This window comes from Moschus berezovskii, chromosome 9 (assembly GCF_049115385.1).
Source record: "Moschus berezovskii isolate FMDL1 chromosome 9, NW_MosBer_1.0, whole genome shotgun sequence".
In the NCBI taxonomy this organism is placed as follows: domain Eukaryota; kingdom Metazoa; phylum Chordata; class Mammalia; order Artiodactyla; family Moschidae; genus Moschus; species Moschus berezovskii.
In genome coordinates, this window is record NC_142468.1 from 31535857 (window position 1) to 31548025 (window position 12169).

General features: G+C 40.1%; 1 protein-coding gene across 3 annotated transcripts in view; it reads left to right on the top strand.

Moving 5' to 3' along the window:
* Positions 1-5312: 5312 nt before the first annotated feature.
* The window catches only part of RTN1 (reticulon 1), a 250209-nt gene continuing 243352 nt past the window's right edge, over positions 5313-12169 (top strand). For all 3 annotated transcript variants that reach the window (XM_088839558.1, XM_088839559.1, XM_055436736.2), the window contains exon 1: positions 5313-5734. In XM_088839558.1, the coding sequence (XP_088695684.1) occupies positions 5494-5734 (241 nt within the window). In that variant the 5' untranslated portion in view covers positions 5313-5493. The remainder of the gene's footprint in view (positions 5735-12169) is intronic.

Below are 12169 nucleotides of genomic sequence, written 5' to 3' on the forward strand. Positions count from 1 at the left end.
AAAGAAAAATATTTGCAAATCATATATCTAATAAAGGACTTTTATCCAGATATTTAAATATAGTTTAGAACTCAATATTAAAATAAAAATAGCCCAATTTTTAAATGGGCACAGGATCTGAATAGACATTTCTCCAAAGTACATATACAAGTGGCTGATAATCACATAAGAAGATGCTGAATACCATTAGCTATCAGGGAAATGCAAACTAAAGCCACAATATGCTACTCCTTCACACCCACTAGGATGGCTGTAATAAAAAAGATAATAACAATTGCTGGCAAGGATGTGGAGAAATTGAAGCACTCAAACACGATGGTGAGATTTTTAAATGGGGCAGTTCATTTGGAAAACATTATGAGATTCCTCAAGTAATTAAACACAGAGTTCCCAGAAGACCCCGCAATTCTAATGCTAGGTATATACCTAAGATGAAAGAAAGCATACCCACAAAAACTTGTACACAAATATTTATAGAAGAATTATTTATAATAATCAAAAAGTAGAAACAACCTAAATGTCTACCAACTGATGGATGGAAGAACAAATTGTGTTATATCCATACAGTGGAGCATTATTCATCCATAGAAAGGAATGGAGTGGGGACTTCCCTGGGGGTGTAGTGGCTGAGACACCATGCTCTCAATGCAGGGGGCCTGGGTTCGATCCCTGGTCAGGGAACTAGATCCCATATCCCACTAAGAGTTCCCATGCAGTAACTAAGACTTGGTACAGTAAAATAAATAAATAAAATATTTTTAAAAAAGGAATGAGGTACTGATATATGTTATAACATGGATGGACTTTGAAAATCTTATGCTAAGGGAAAGAAGCCAGTCACAAAAGGGTATGATTCCATTCATATGAAGTGTCCCGAATGGGCGAACTTAGGGAGTCAGAAAGTAGATGAGTGATTGCCAAGGACTAAACACGAGGTGATGGGGGTAAAGAGTGACTGCTAAGGGGTATGAGGGATTATTTTTAGAGTGATGAAACTGTTTTAAAATTGATTGTGGTGATGATTGCATAACCATATGAAGATACTTAAAATCACTGAAATATATACTTTAAATTGTACTGTATGCAAATTATATCTAAAAAAATCTGTTATTTTAAAAAATACAAATTATCAAGAAGCACATGAAAAAACTTTAAATTCACTTGTCATCAAATTTAAAAAATCAATTAGGAGATATCATATGTCTTATCAAATTTTGTAAATTAAAAGCATGTATGTGTGTATATTAAATGAGATCTGTTTGTAAACTTCAAAGAAACTATTCAAACAACATTTACCTTTATCATGTATATATTTGCTTCTCAAGCTCAGAATATTTAAAAGATGCTTTGTGTGTCCAAAGTATAGAGATTTCTAGTTATGTATCTCCCAATTCATGTTTTTGCCCAAAGATATTAAAGTCTTTGCAGTTTTACTCAGATGTGCAAATTAAATAAGAAAAAGGAAACTGAGTTCAGTGAAAAGTAATCAACTCTCTTTTTCCCACACCTACTGGAGAACATTAGAAGCATCCATATTTTATCCCTTTGGATGCAGATTAAGTAACAGCAGTCACTCCCCATGGACAGAAGGAGCCTGGTGTGTTCCCAATGTGCTGTGTGACATTTGTGAATGCTATAGTGGTCTTCTGGCAAAAACACAGCTGTGTCGGGCACCAGCCTGTAGCCTCTATAAATTAGTTTCAGTATAAACATTCTTTCATCACGGTAGGAACTGGAGAACTCTTCCTTATCAAATTCAAGAGCTTTTAGACATTGTGGAAGAGTGAAAACCATGTTGCAAATGAATGGGATGCTCCACAGACAAATTAAGCCCTGAACCAACCCCAGACATCATGATTTCAGAGAAATCTGAGGCTCTAGTGTGAGTCCCATCTTGAGCCAAAGACTTATCTTACTAAGTCGATGGGAGTGTTTCCACAGTTGCATTCTTCTCTCCTAAAAAGATTCAAAAGTAGAGCCTTGGCTTGGGTGCTAACAGCTTTAAAATTAATCAGAGAAGGCAAATACTTGGCATATGTTGCTGTGCTGCCTTCACTTGCCGACTATAACTATTTCTTACTTTTCTAGACACTCTATTTTACTGACTGTGAATGTGATCTAAGACTCTTTCTCAACACAGTGCCGCAAGCATTCGTTACTAATCTACCAATGAGTTCTATTTGCCATTCCTGATGTAGAAAAGGCAAATTGAAATATGTGTACATGCCTACATGTGTGTGTTTTACACAACTACTTAGAAGAACCTTTGAAGTATATTTATCTTCATGTAAGGTTTGCCTTCCAGAATATAGAAACTGCTAGTAGAAAGAGATCAATAGTCATTCAATATCAGTCTTTATCTAATTTGCTTTGAATGCCTGAAGTGGTTACTGTTGACTCTCTGGTCTTTACAAATTTAAATACCCAGGCAGAGCTGTAACCATTGTAAACCATTTTCTAGAAATAATTTGGCATGTGCAATTATATCTTAATAACATGCAATACCTATGTCTACTCATTTAGTGCTCCCCCAAACCCTTTGTAGAAGGTGCTATTAAAATATCCAGATTATAGTTGAGGAAACTTAGGCACAGAACAATTAAATTTCATTTTGAGGCTGGAAAATTCTTCATTTGGTTAAAGTATTACTTGTGATGCTCTTTCTGCAGGTCCCCACACTCCTTTCCCCATGATATAAGCTTTGGTCTAAGTTAAGAAGCTAGTGTTAAATGCTCTTCACCAGACTCCTTCTTTTGAAACAGTGAACAAAACTTCTTTTCCAAAAAACAATAGCTTAAGACAAAACCTGACAGTTCTTTTGTCTCAACTCTCCTCGCTATGAATCCTTTAAAAGTGCCAACTCCGATTTTCTTTGTCTCAAAAGCATTTTGGAAAAACTCATAACTTAGAGCAACTCTGCAAGCCTTGGAATCCCATTGTTGCCTATGTGTTATATCCATACATCTTCAAATGAGTCAAGCTTTGTTAGTTCACAGGTGTGCAAATGTAAAATAAATGAAACTGATAGACATTGGTAATTTCAAGTCATAGCATAGCATAAACTTGAAAATTTCTTCACCCAAATAGATAATTATTTGTCCACATCCAGGGGTAGAATGTAATAAATAAAGATAGTTGTGAAAATTGCTAAAACTAAACAGTGTGGACACCTCTTTTCAGCAGAGCAAAACAGAATAATTTATCAAAGCAGAATTTCAATTAAGTGGTAAATGGAAATGAAATTTTTCAATCAAAATGGAAAATTTCAATTTTCTCTAACAATTAGAATCTGAATATACTTTAACTGGATATTTCTTCCACACATTCTCAATTAGAGTATTGATCAGTACCTGAAGAAATATGAAAAAAATTTGGAATCATATCACCAAACTCCTTATCAATTTAGTTATAAGGAAATTGTGAGGCTTGCATAGTTTCTTCAGTTTTTTTAAGTGATGACTTTCATTAATGTTTGTCAGAGAAACAAAATAACATTCTCCATATAACTCTGTATGTAATTCACTTACCATAAAATTCTCAAATATTCAGTACTCATTGATAACCACTTAATATTAAAACATTAGTTTTCTATATTTTTGGCATGTTGTCAATAATGAAATTGTGAGAAATTTCTGTCTGGTATTTCTGATGTTCTAAACAATAGACTTGAAAAAAAAAAGCACTCACAAATGCCTCCTGATTATGTGAAAGGATTAATCTTCATGGAAAGACAACAGTGTAATAGCTTTTCACCTTAAAGATTTCTTAAACAGGTTCATTTGTTTCCCACGGAAAGATTTGGAATTTGGCTCAGCATAACCAATTTTTTGTTGTTGTTATTGTTGAAGGGGGTAACTTTAAAAAATAGCTTTATTGAGGTAAAACTGACAAGCACTGAATCACACATATTTATAGTAAGTGAACTTATGAATTTTGACATATGTATATACCTGTGAAGCTATCACCACAATCAAGCCAATGGACACGTCTATCATAAGTTTTGAAGACAACAATAATGTAAAATATTGGTGATCATCACATCCCCTGGGGTATCTGGCCCTAGAAGGCCATGCATATTCTCCATTGAGTGAACACATTTTCTCTTAATTGTCACTGAATAGAACAAAGGGTTGGGCAGAATTCAGGCTTTTAACTTTCAGCATTTTTGAGGAGTATCTGCATGGTGCTGAAGTTGGCCTTGGAATACATGAAAATTGACATGTATGAAATCCTCAGCATGTCTATGGTGGCTTAGCAGTTCCACAAGCCTCATGGAAGCTTGCCCCATGCCCCACCTTTTCTAGAGAAGGAGCAGTGCATGGGCTTATTCCTCCACCCTGTGTGCTATTATTTTTTCCAACCACATCATTTCATAGACAACTTAGGAACCAATAAAGCACAAGTCTTGTTTGAAAAGATGTATCTAAATATAGGAATAATACATTATAAGCCAAGTCACTTCCTTTCTCTGAGTTTCTGTTTATCTGTCAGGTATCTTCCATCTCATCAGAGAGCTGTAAAGGAAAATGGGGGCGAGGGAAGCAGCAGCAAGCTTCCTGGAACGTCCAAGTTCGCAAAGAAAGCACACTGCACAGACAGTTTATAATCTGTATGGCTTTGGCTCAGGGTGTCTTCAAGGAAACATAAGTTGTTTTTGTCCTGCCCATTGCTATCTTATTACCCTCAGTGCTGGTAGGAATGAAGTCTGGTAAGCTTTTTTTCGGAGGCTTTCCTGATAGCTCTTTCCTGTACTCCACTATTTTTGGTTCTGTTTTGGAAATAGTTTAAGGATGCAACATTTAACCCCAGTGTTGCAGATTCCCTCGTCTCCCATCTGTCAACCTCCACTTCCACCCCTCCCCGCCAAGACCAGTCCCCATCCACAGATGATACTGGTCACCCTCAGAACTGTGGCCTTGATGGCTGCAGTTTCCTTTCTTTGACTCGGGTCCCAGGACACCAGCCCGGGTTTAACTTTATGAGTTGGGTGGGCAGCTTGCCTAATCAGTCACGTTTCAGCTAGGGGCTGCTGCTTCTACCTGCTCGTCCTCTCTGGTTCCTCCCCACCTGAGAGGAAGATTCCAGTGGATTTGGCACATCTCCTAAACCGAGGCCTGCCATTAGCAGGCCGGGGGCTGACGTGTGCAAAGGAAGCCTCGGACCGAGCAGGCCTTTTTCACCTGCGTAATAACAGGCTTGGGAGCAGCGAGGCGGCCGCAGCGGCGGCGCCAGGAGTAGGAGGAGGAGCGCGGGCAGAGGCCGCCGCGGGGCCGGGAGGAAGAGGAGGGGGAGGAGGAGGAGGAGCTGAAGCGCCGAGAGCGGTAGGCAGCAGCTCGGCCCGAGTTGCAGCAGCGGCGGCGGCGGCGGCGGCGCTCACACCGCAGCCTCCCGAAGCCCCGAGTCCCGGCGGGGGCAGCAGCAGCGAGCGCCCGCCCAGACACTGCACCTCGGCCCCGCCAAGCCGCTGTCGCCGCGCCCGGGGAACTGCCAGCCATGGCCGCGCCGCCGGATCCCCGAGACGAGCCTCTGCCGCTGGCCGGCCCCGGGTCCCAGGGGTTCGGGGTCCGGGGGGAGGGGGAGGACGAAGCGGTGACGCCGAAAGGAGCCAAGCCCGAGACGCTGGCCGGGGAGCCGGGACCGGGCTGGGGCGCCGGGGTCGCCGAAGCTGCGCCGCGGGAACTGGGCGCGGGCCCCGCCCGGCCGCCGCCCGTTGCCATGGAAACTGCATCCACAGGTAAGGCGGGCGGGCGCCGCTGCCCCGCAAATGGCGTCTGGGACTCGGGTCCCCTAGCCGGCCCCCTCCTCTGCAACTCACCTATGCACCTACTGTGCGTTCTCTATCTTCGGTACCAACCTTAATCCGTCCCCGCCCCCCCTCCCTTCGTCACAGGCGCCTGTAAATATTAGAGGACTGGTAGGAACAGAAATTTTATTTTTTTCCGAAGGCTCAGAAGAAAACAAAATACTGTTGATCCTTTTATTTCATTATGGTTATTTTTCTGGCTTTCAAAGTTGTCCTCAGAAGCAAACCGCCGCATCCTGGCTGCTGGCGCGCCTGTGTACAAGTTTCTTGGGACTGGGGGCTGTAGGGCCCGCTTGGCCAGCTGGGACGATTTCGGGGCGGCGGGCGTGTTTGCTTGCAGGGCTCGCGCTCGCGACAGGGGAAGCTGACGACAAAGCGACCGGCAGGCCTCCTCCCCAAGACCCGGCTCGATCTAGGGCAGAGATGTGACTTTAACGCTCCCTTTCCTTAACCTCCGAGAGTCGCCACACCCTACTTCCTCCCGTTTCCCGTCCCCTCCTCTAGCTCACCTCGCGCTAAACTGAAACGCCGAGGTGTGCTTAATTCCGGAGGGACTGCGAAGCCAGAAGGTTGGGAGTTGTGGCGGTCCCCCGCCCAGAATCCTTCTTTTTCAGCTCCCCGATGCTCCCACCTCGAAGGGAGCTTTGGAACTTGGAACCCTAATTTAGAGCGGCCGCTGGCTGCTAGAGATTGTTGAGTGGCGGTGGGTGTAGCTAGGAGGCACAGTTTGCCAGCAGTCTGAACCAGCGCGGGCGTTAGGAAATTGCCCTGGGTTTGTCCTCCCTCCACCTGACTTCACCTTCTGAACTGGATCCCTGGGAGACCTGAGATCTTGAAGTATCCTGCCCAAAGGATGCCTGAAACGAGATTTGGGGTGGGACTGCCGGCTTAAGTAACTCCGTGTTTCCAAGGAGCGAGGGGGAGGGTGCTGTGTTGTGTAGTTATCCGAGAAAGCTTTGCCGGGTGGAATGAGAGTTGTGTAGTTTGGGAAACGTAGCTCTTGAAGGCCGGGTGCTAGGTGATCCTGGGGGAGCGGAATGGGGGCGGGACTGGCATGCTTGTTCGTGGCCACTTTTTTAAGGAACTCTTTTCTTAAGCCACTGCCCCTCTTAAGGGTCACATGGAGTGTTTTAGGTGTCTTGATTATGCTCTAGTACAAAAGATTTGAGCGGAGGAAAGGAGATTTAGGGAATGTTTTGAATAAAACATTCTGAAGGGAAGAGAAAAAGACCATATACAAACAAAAAAGGAAAAAGACAGACTCAAAAGCAGAAAACCCCGTTTGTCCAGTATTAGTTATTATATGGGGAAGGGGAGGATTTACGACTAAGATCTCAACTTAATCTAAATGAAAACAAAACTTTACAATTGCAAAAGAAGATGGCAAAAGCTAATAGAAAAAGGAAGGTACTTTTTTGGTTGATTTACCATCAGCATTCTTCGTTGAGAGTAGCGAACCTTTATCCACCATCATAAAAATAAATCATTTATAAACATTGCCCACCTCTCATTGGTGTGATCAGGGTCAGGTGAATTAAGGAGAGGAAGCTTAGCTTCCTCTCAATAACATACTATCCACTAAAATAGTTGCTATATATAAAATGCTTAGAACAATTGTGACAAAGTAGGCATTTGCAATTTTTAACATAATTACTATTTTTATAGAAATAGTTTGGTAAATATATTAGGGATTTTCTATCCTAGGCAACAAATATATTAGTAAAATTAAACATAATGCTGAGTTTGGATGGGAAAAGAATGAAGGGAGGGGGACGAAGCATAAGTTTGCAATTTATACAGAAATTTTAAAGTTTGTTATTGCTGCTTGAAGGAATTTGTCATATATTTATTGGTTATTTAGTGTTTTCAGTTTGCATTCAGTATTCAATATGGGCTGTTATAAGAGGCCTAGATGCCAGAAATGATATCTAAATAAATTACTAGATCTTGAAAAAAATTAAAATCTGGGCCAGCTTCCTTATCTGTTATTTTAACAGTTCTATTGCAGTAAGTCAAGTTAGCAGGTGCAACCTCAACTTAATCGGGGACAAAATCCAGAGGAAGCCTATTAAGCTCATAATTTTACTTTTTTAAAAGAATGATGCTCTTTGGGACTCAAACTAAGAAGTAACTTAGACATTGAGTGTGATACACTGTAAACAAATTTTGTTTCTTTTTCAAATGTATTCTAAAATGTAAGACAGATATTGATGTTTTAAAACATTTTTTTTTTCCTGAAAAACACCACTAATCATGCCATCTGGACAGAAATTCTGTGATTCATTTTTATACATTGATGGTAGTTAAAGTTTTTGAAGAAACATTTCTAAAATATTTCTCTGTGATGTCCTGGAATGAATAAATGTTTGAATATCATTAGCATTGCATGATAAAACTCCGTCAGTACTGTATTTCTAGGTATTTTCATTGCTTCTGTCCCTTTAGTGGGATGAAAATGTTCTCAACAAAAAGTAACACTTTATTCTAAGGCTACAATTTTTCATGTCTAAAATTTATAATGGGCATATGATATGATGTCTGTTGCCAAGGGAACATTTAATGCACCATGTGTAGGCTACAACATGTTAGGTTGTTAATCATGAATCAGTGCCATCATCTAGTAACATTATACCAAGGGTGTTTAGAGCAACTGTTTTGTTTTTTCATGATCAGTTATTTTATTTCTGAAAACTATTCAAAAGGAGCATACAATAACACAAGGATAGAAGAATGGCCCTTTGTTTAAAGGAAGAATTTAAAATAGAACATCTGAACAAAATGTAATGGTAAGATGTTAATTCATTGGTCACTTTAGAAATTAACTCATTGACTGATTCATTCATGAAAGGCAAAATGAAGAGAATTGAGAATGGCCTGGAGAAATCAGCCCAGTGTGATGATTTGCTTTAGTGATATTGACCTATACATAATTTACCTTACATTTCTAGATGATTGCTGAGTTGGGGGTGACAGAGAGAGAGAAAGAGAGAGGGTGGGAAGAAGAGGGACAGAGAAAGAGAAATTTTCCTAATTTATTTGAACCACAGTACTCTTTTAATTTTCAAATGCTGAATATGATACTGTATTGGAAAAACTATTCTTAATCTATCATGATTTAAATACCTTTCAGAAATGTTTATATATGCTGTGTTTATTCTGTTTAATATCATAAATTGTACCACACATATTACCAATCATATTTTATAATCCACATAGAGGCTAGATTGACTCTTTTCTTGTGGATATGTTTGATAGATGTGTAAGTATTTTTTATTTGGAGTCATTTCCAGCAATCCTCTTCAGAAGGTATAGATTTTAATCTTCTGTTTTCTTTCATCTTTTAAGAAAACTGCAGTTCTGTTGAAGTGGAAAGGAACACTGCACTTACTTTTACAGTATTTTATAGAACCTTTAAGAAAATAAGAGTTTCTAATGCAATTTATTTCTCTGGGCATATACTCTGAATGGAATCAGTGACATTTCTGGCAGTAACTACGGTGCATATCTTTCATATTGGGAATTCAAATTGGTTAAATTAAAATTTAGAAACACATATGCTAAAAATACATTGATAAATAAACTTTATCAGAGCTTTCAGCATAACTTCTCTTCATGAACTCACTGTTCCAGAAACCCCATCCTTATCATTGTCCACAAATACAGCATAAACCTTTCTGCTCCCATCTCTTTTTTTTAGGCTGTTCATCTACTTCTGACTTTGAGAATTTGGAAAAGAGTGGATTATCTTGTTCACTTTACTGTCTGTCTTGCATAGCCTGGCTTATGGAAAGTGTTTATTATCTGTAAAATGAGAGACCATTGTGATTCAACTCAATTTAGTAAACATTTCCTGAATGCCTCCTTTGTGTAAGGGTCTGTACTGAACACAAGTTGTGGTTTCCTGAAACATGTGCATCTTTCTGTTTCACATTAGTATTTAGTTAAATAAGTTTTGTTTTTTTTTTTTTCATTTTCCTTATTCCCAAGTCACTGCTGGAAGCTTGTTTAGAAGGGTATTATAACAATCTAACCACACTGGCACACAGGCATGAGTTACTTTTCTGAGGTCAACACTGAATAAATAAATACTAGCATAGGTTTCCCAAAGTGCACAGCTGGGGGAAAAAAAAATCCATCGATCTACCTAACTATCTAGCTAATTCTGTCTTTATAGAAATAGCTGGCTGAATAGTACCCTAAGATCCTTGTATTAGTTAGTTGTGCTTTTATTTTAAAAGTTAAAGGAAATTATTTCAGTGGTGACTAAGGAAGATTTGGAAAAGGCACTATAAAATATAGAGAGCAGTGAAAATAAAACGCCTATTTCAAGAGACTAATATATCTACATAGGAATGCTCTCTGTGAAAGAACATGGTGGAAAGATGTAAGACAACCGATTTTTATTTGTTTAAATAATATTTGGGGGCAAAAAGAACAATGAGAAGAACATGAACAGGAGAGGCTCACTGCTTGTGAAAGATGCTCTAGTGAGAGTAATGGAAAAAGGAGAGGGAGGAGTTTCTCAATTCATGTTTAACCTATGTTATTTAAAATGGATAGTGATCATTTTGAAATGTCTACAAATATTGAACCACTATGTTATGTAACAGGAACTAACATAGTGTTGTAGGTCAGTTAAACAAACCCATAGAAAAAGAGATCAGATTTGCAGTTGTCAGAGGCTTGGTGGGTGGAGGGAGAACTGGATGAAGGCACTCAAAAGGTACACCCTTCCAGATGAGATAAGTAAGTACTCAGGATATATATATATATATATAAATACCTGTCCAACATGACAGGTATAATTAACAGTGCTGTGTGTTATATATGAAAGTTGTTAAGAGAGTTAATCCTTTAATCTTGTGTCTGTATGAGATAATGGAAGTTCGCTATAAGTTATTGTGGTGATCATTTAAAAATAAATAATTAAAGTGGGTGTGAGTGAGTGAAAGTCGCTGTCATATCTGACTCTTTGCGACCCCATGGACTATACAGTCCAAGGAATTCTCCAGGCCAGAATACTGGAGTGGGTAGCCTTTTTCTTCTCCAGGGGATCTTCCCAACCCAGGGATCGAACCCAGGTCTCCCACATTACGGGTGCATTCTTTACCAGCTGAGCCACAAGGAGAACCCGTTAAAGTGGGTTGTAATTCTTAAGTTGGACAATAGAAAACATACAGAAAGACCGGAAGCCCAGGATAAGTAAACAGCAAGTAAAATCCTGTACCACTACTCCGATAAGCTTGGCTCTTCCGAGCTGACTACTTTGCATGTGGTATAGAATGAGTGCAGTGAGCAGTTTTAATGTCATTCTAGTGTCTCTTGAGAATAAGACTGATTTTAGAAAAGCTTAAGTGAGGAATGATTTGAAAAAATGAGAAAATAATACATATTAAAAACTTACTAAGCCAATATATTTGTTGCTGAGTGCTTGTAGATCTAAGAATGCACTATTATGCCAAATATTTTTATAAACCCTTCAGTTCAGTCACTCAGTTGTGTCCGACTCTTTGCAACACCATGAACTGCAGCACGCCAGGCCTTCCTGTCGTTCAACCTCGTGTCCATCAAGTTGGTGATGCCATCCAGCCATCTCATCCTCTGTCGTCCCCTTCTCCTCCTGCCCCCAATCCCTCCCAGCATCAGAGTCTTTTCCAATGAGTCAACTCTTCGCATGAGGTGGCCAGAGTATTGGAGTTTCAGCTTTAGCATCAGTCCTTCCAATGAACCCTTAGAAAATAATAAACATGCTGATTGCCAGCAATTTCCATTGATTCACTAAAAAAATAATGCCTATAAAACATTAGTTCTATTTTTCATATTCTGAATCACCAACATATGCACAGCACGTTCTATGCCCAGGAAATTTAGAAGTACCCAGCTTACTTTAGAAAGCACACTGCTTATCAAAAAAACAAACAACCCAATCAAAAAAATGGGCAGAAGACCTAAATAAACATTTCTCCAAAGAAGACATACAGATGGCCAACAAACACATGATAAGATGCGCAACATCACTAATTATTCAGTTCAGTTCAGTTCAGTCGCTCAGTCGTGTCCGACTCTTTGCGACCCCATGAATCACAGCACGCCAGGCCTCCCTGTCCATCACCAACTCCCAGAGTTCACTCAAACTCCTGTCCATCGAGTTGGTGATGCCATCCAGCCATCTCATTCTCTGTCATCCCCTTCTCCTCCCGCCCCCAATCCCTCCCAGCATCAGAGTCTTTTCCAGTGAGTCAACTCATCACATGAGGTGGCCAAAGTATTGGAGTTTCAGCTTTAGCATCAGTCCTTCCAATGAACACCCAGGATTGATCTCCTTTAGAATGGACTGGTTGGATCTCCTTGCAGTCCAAGGGACTC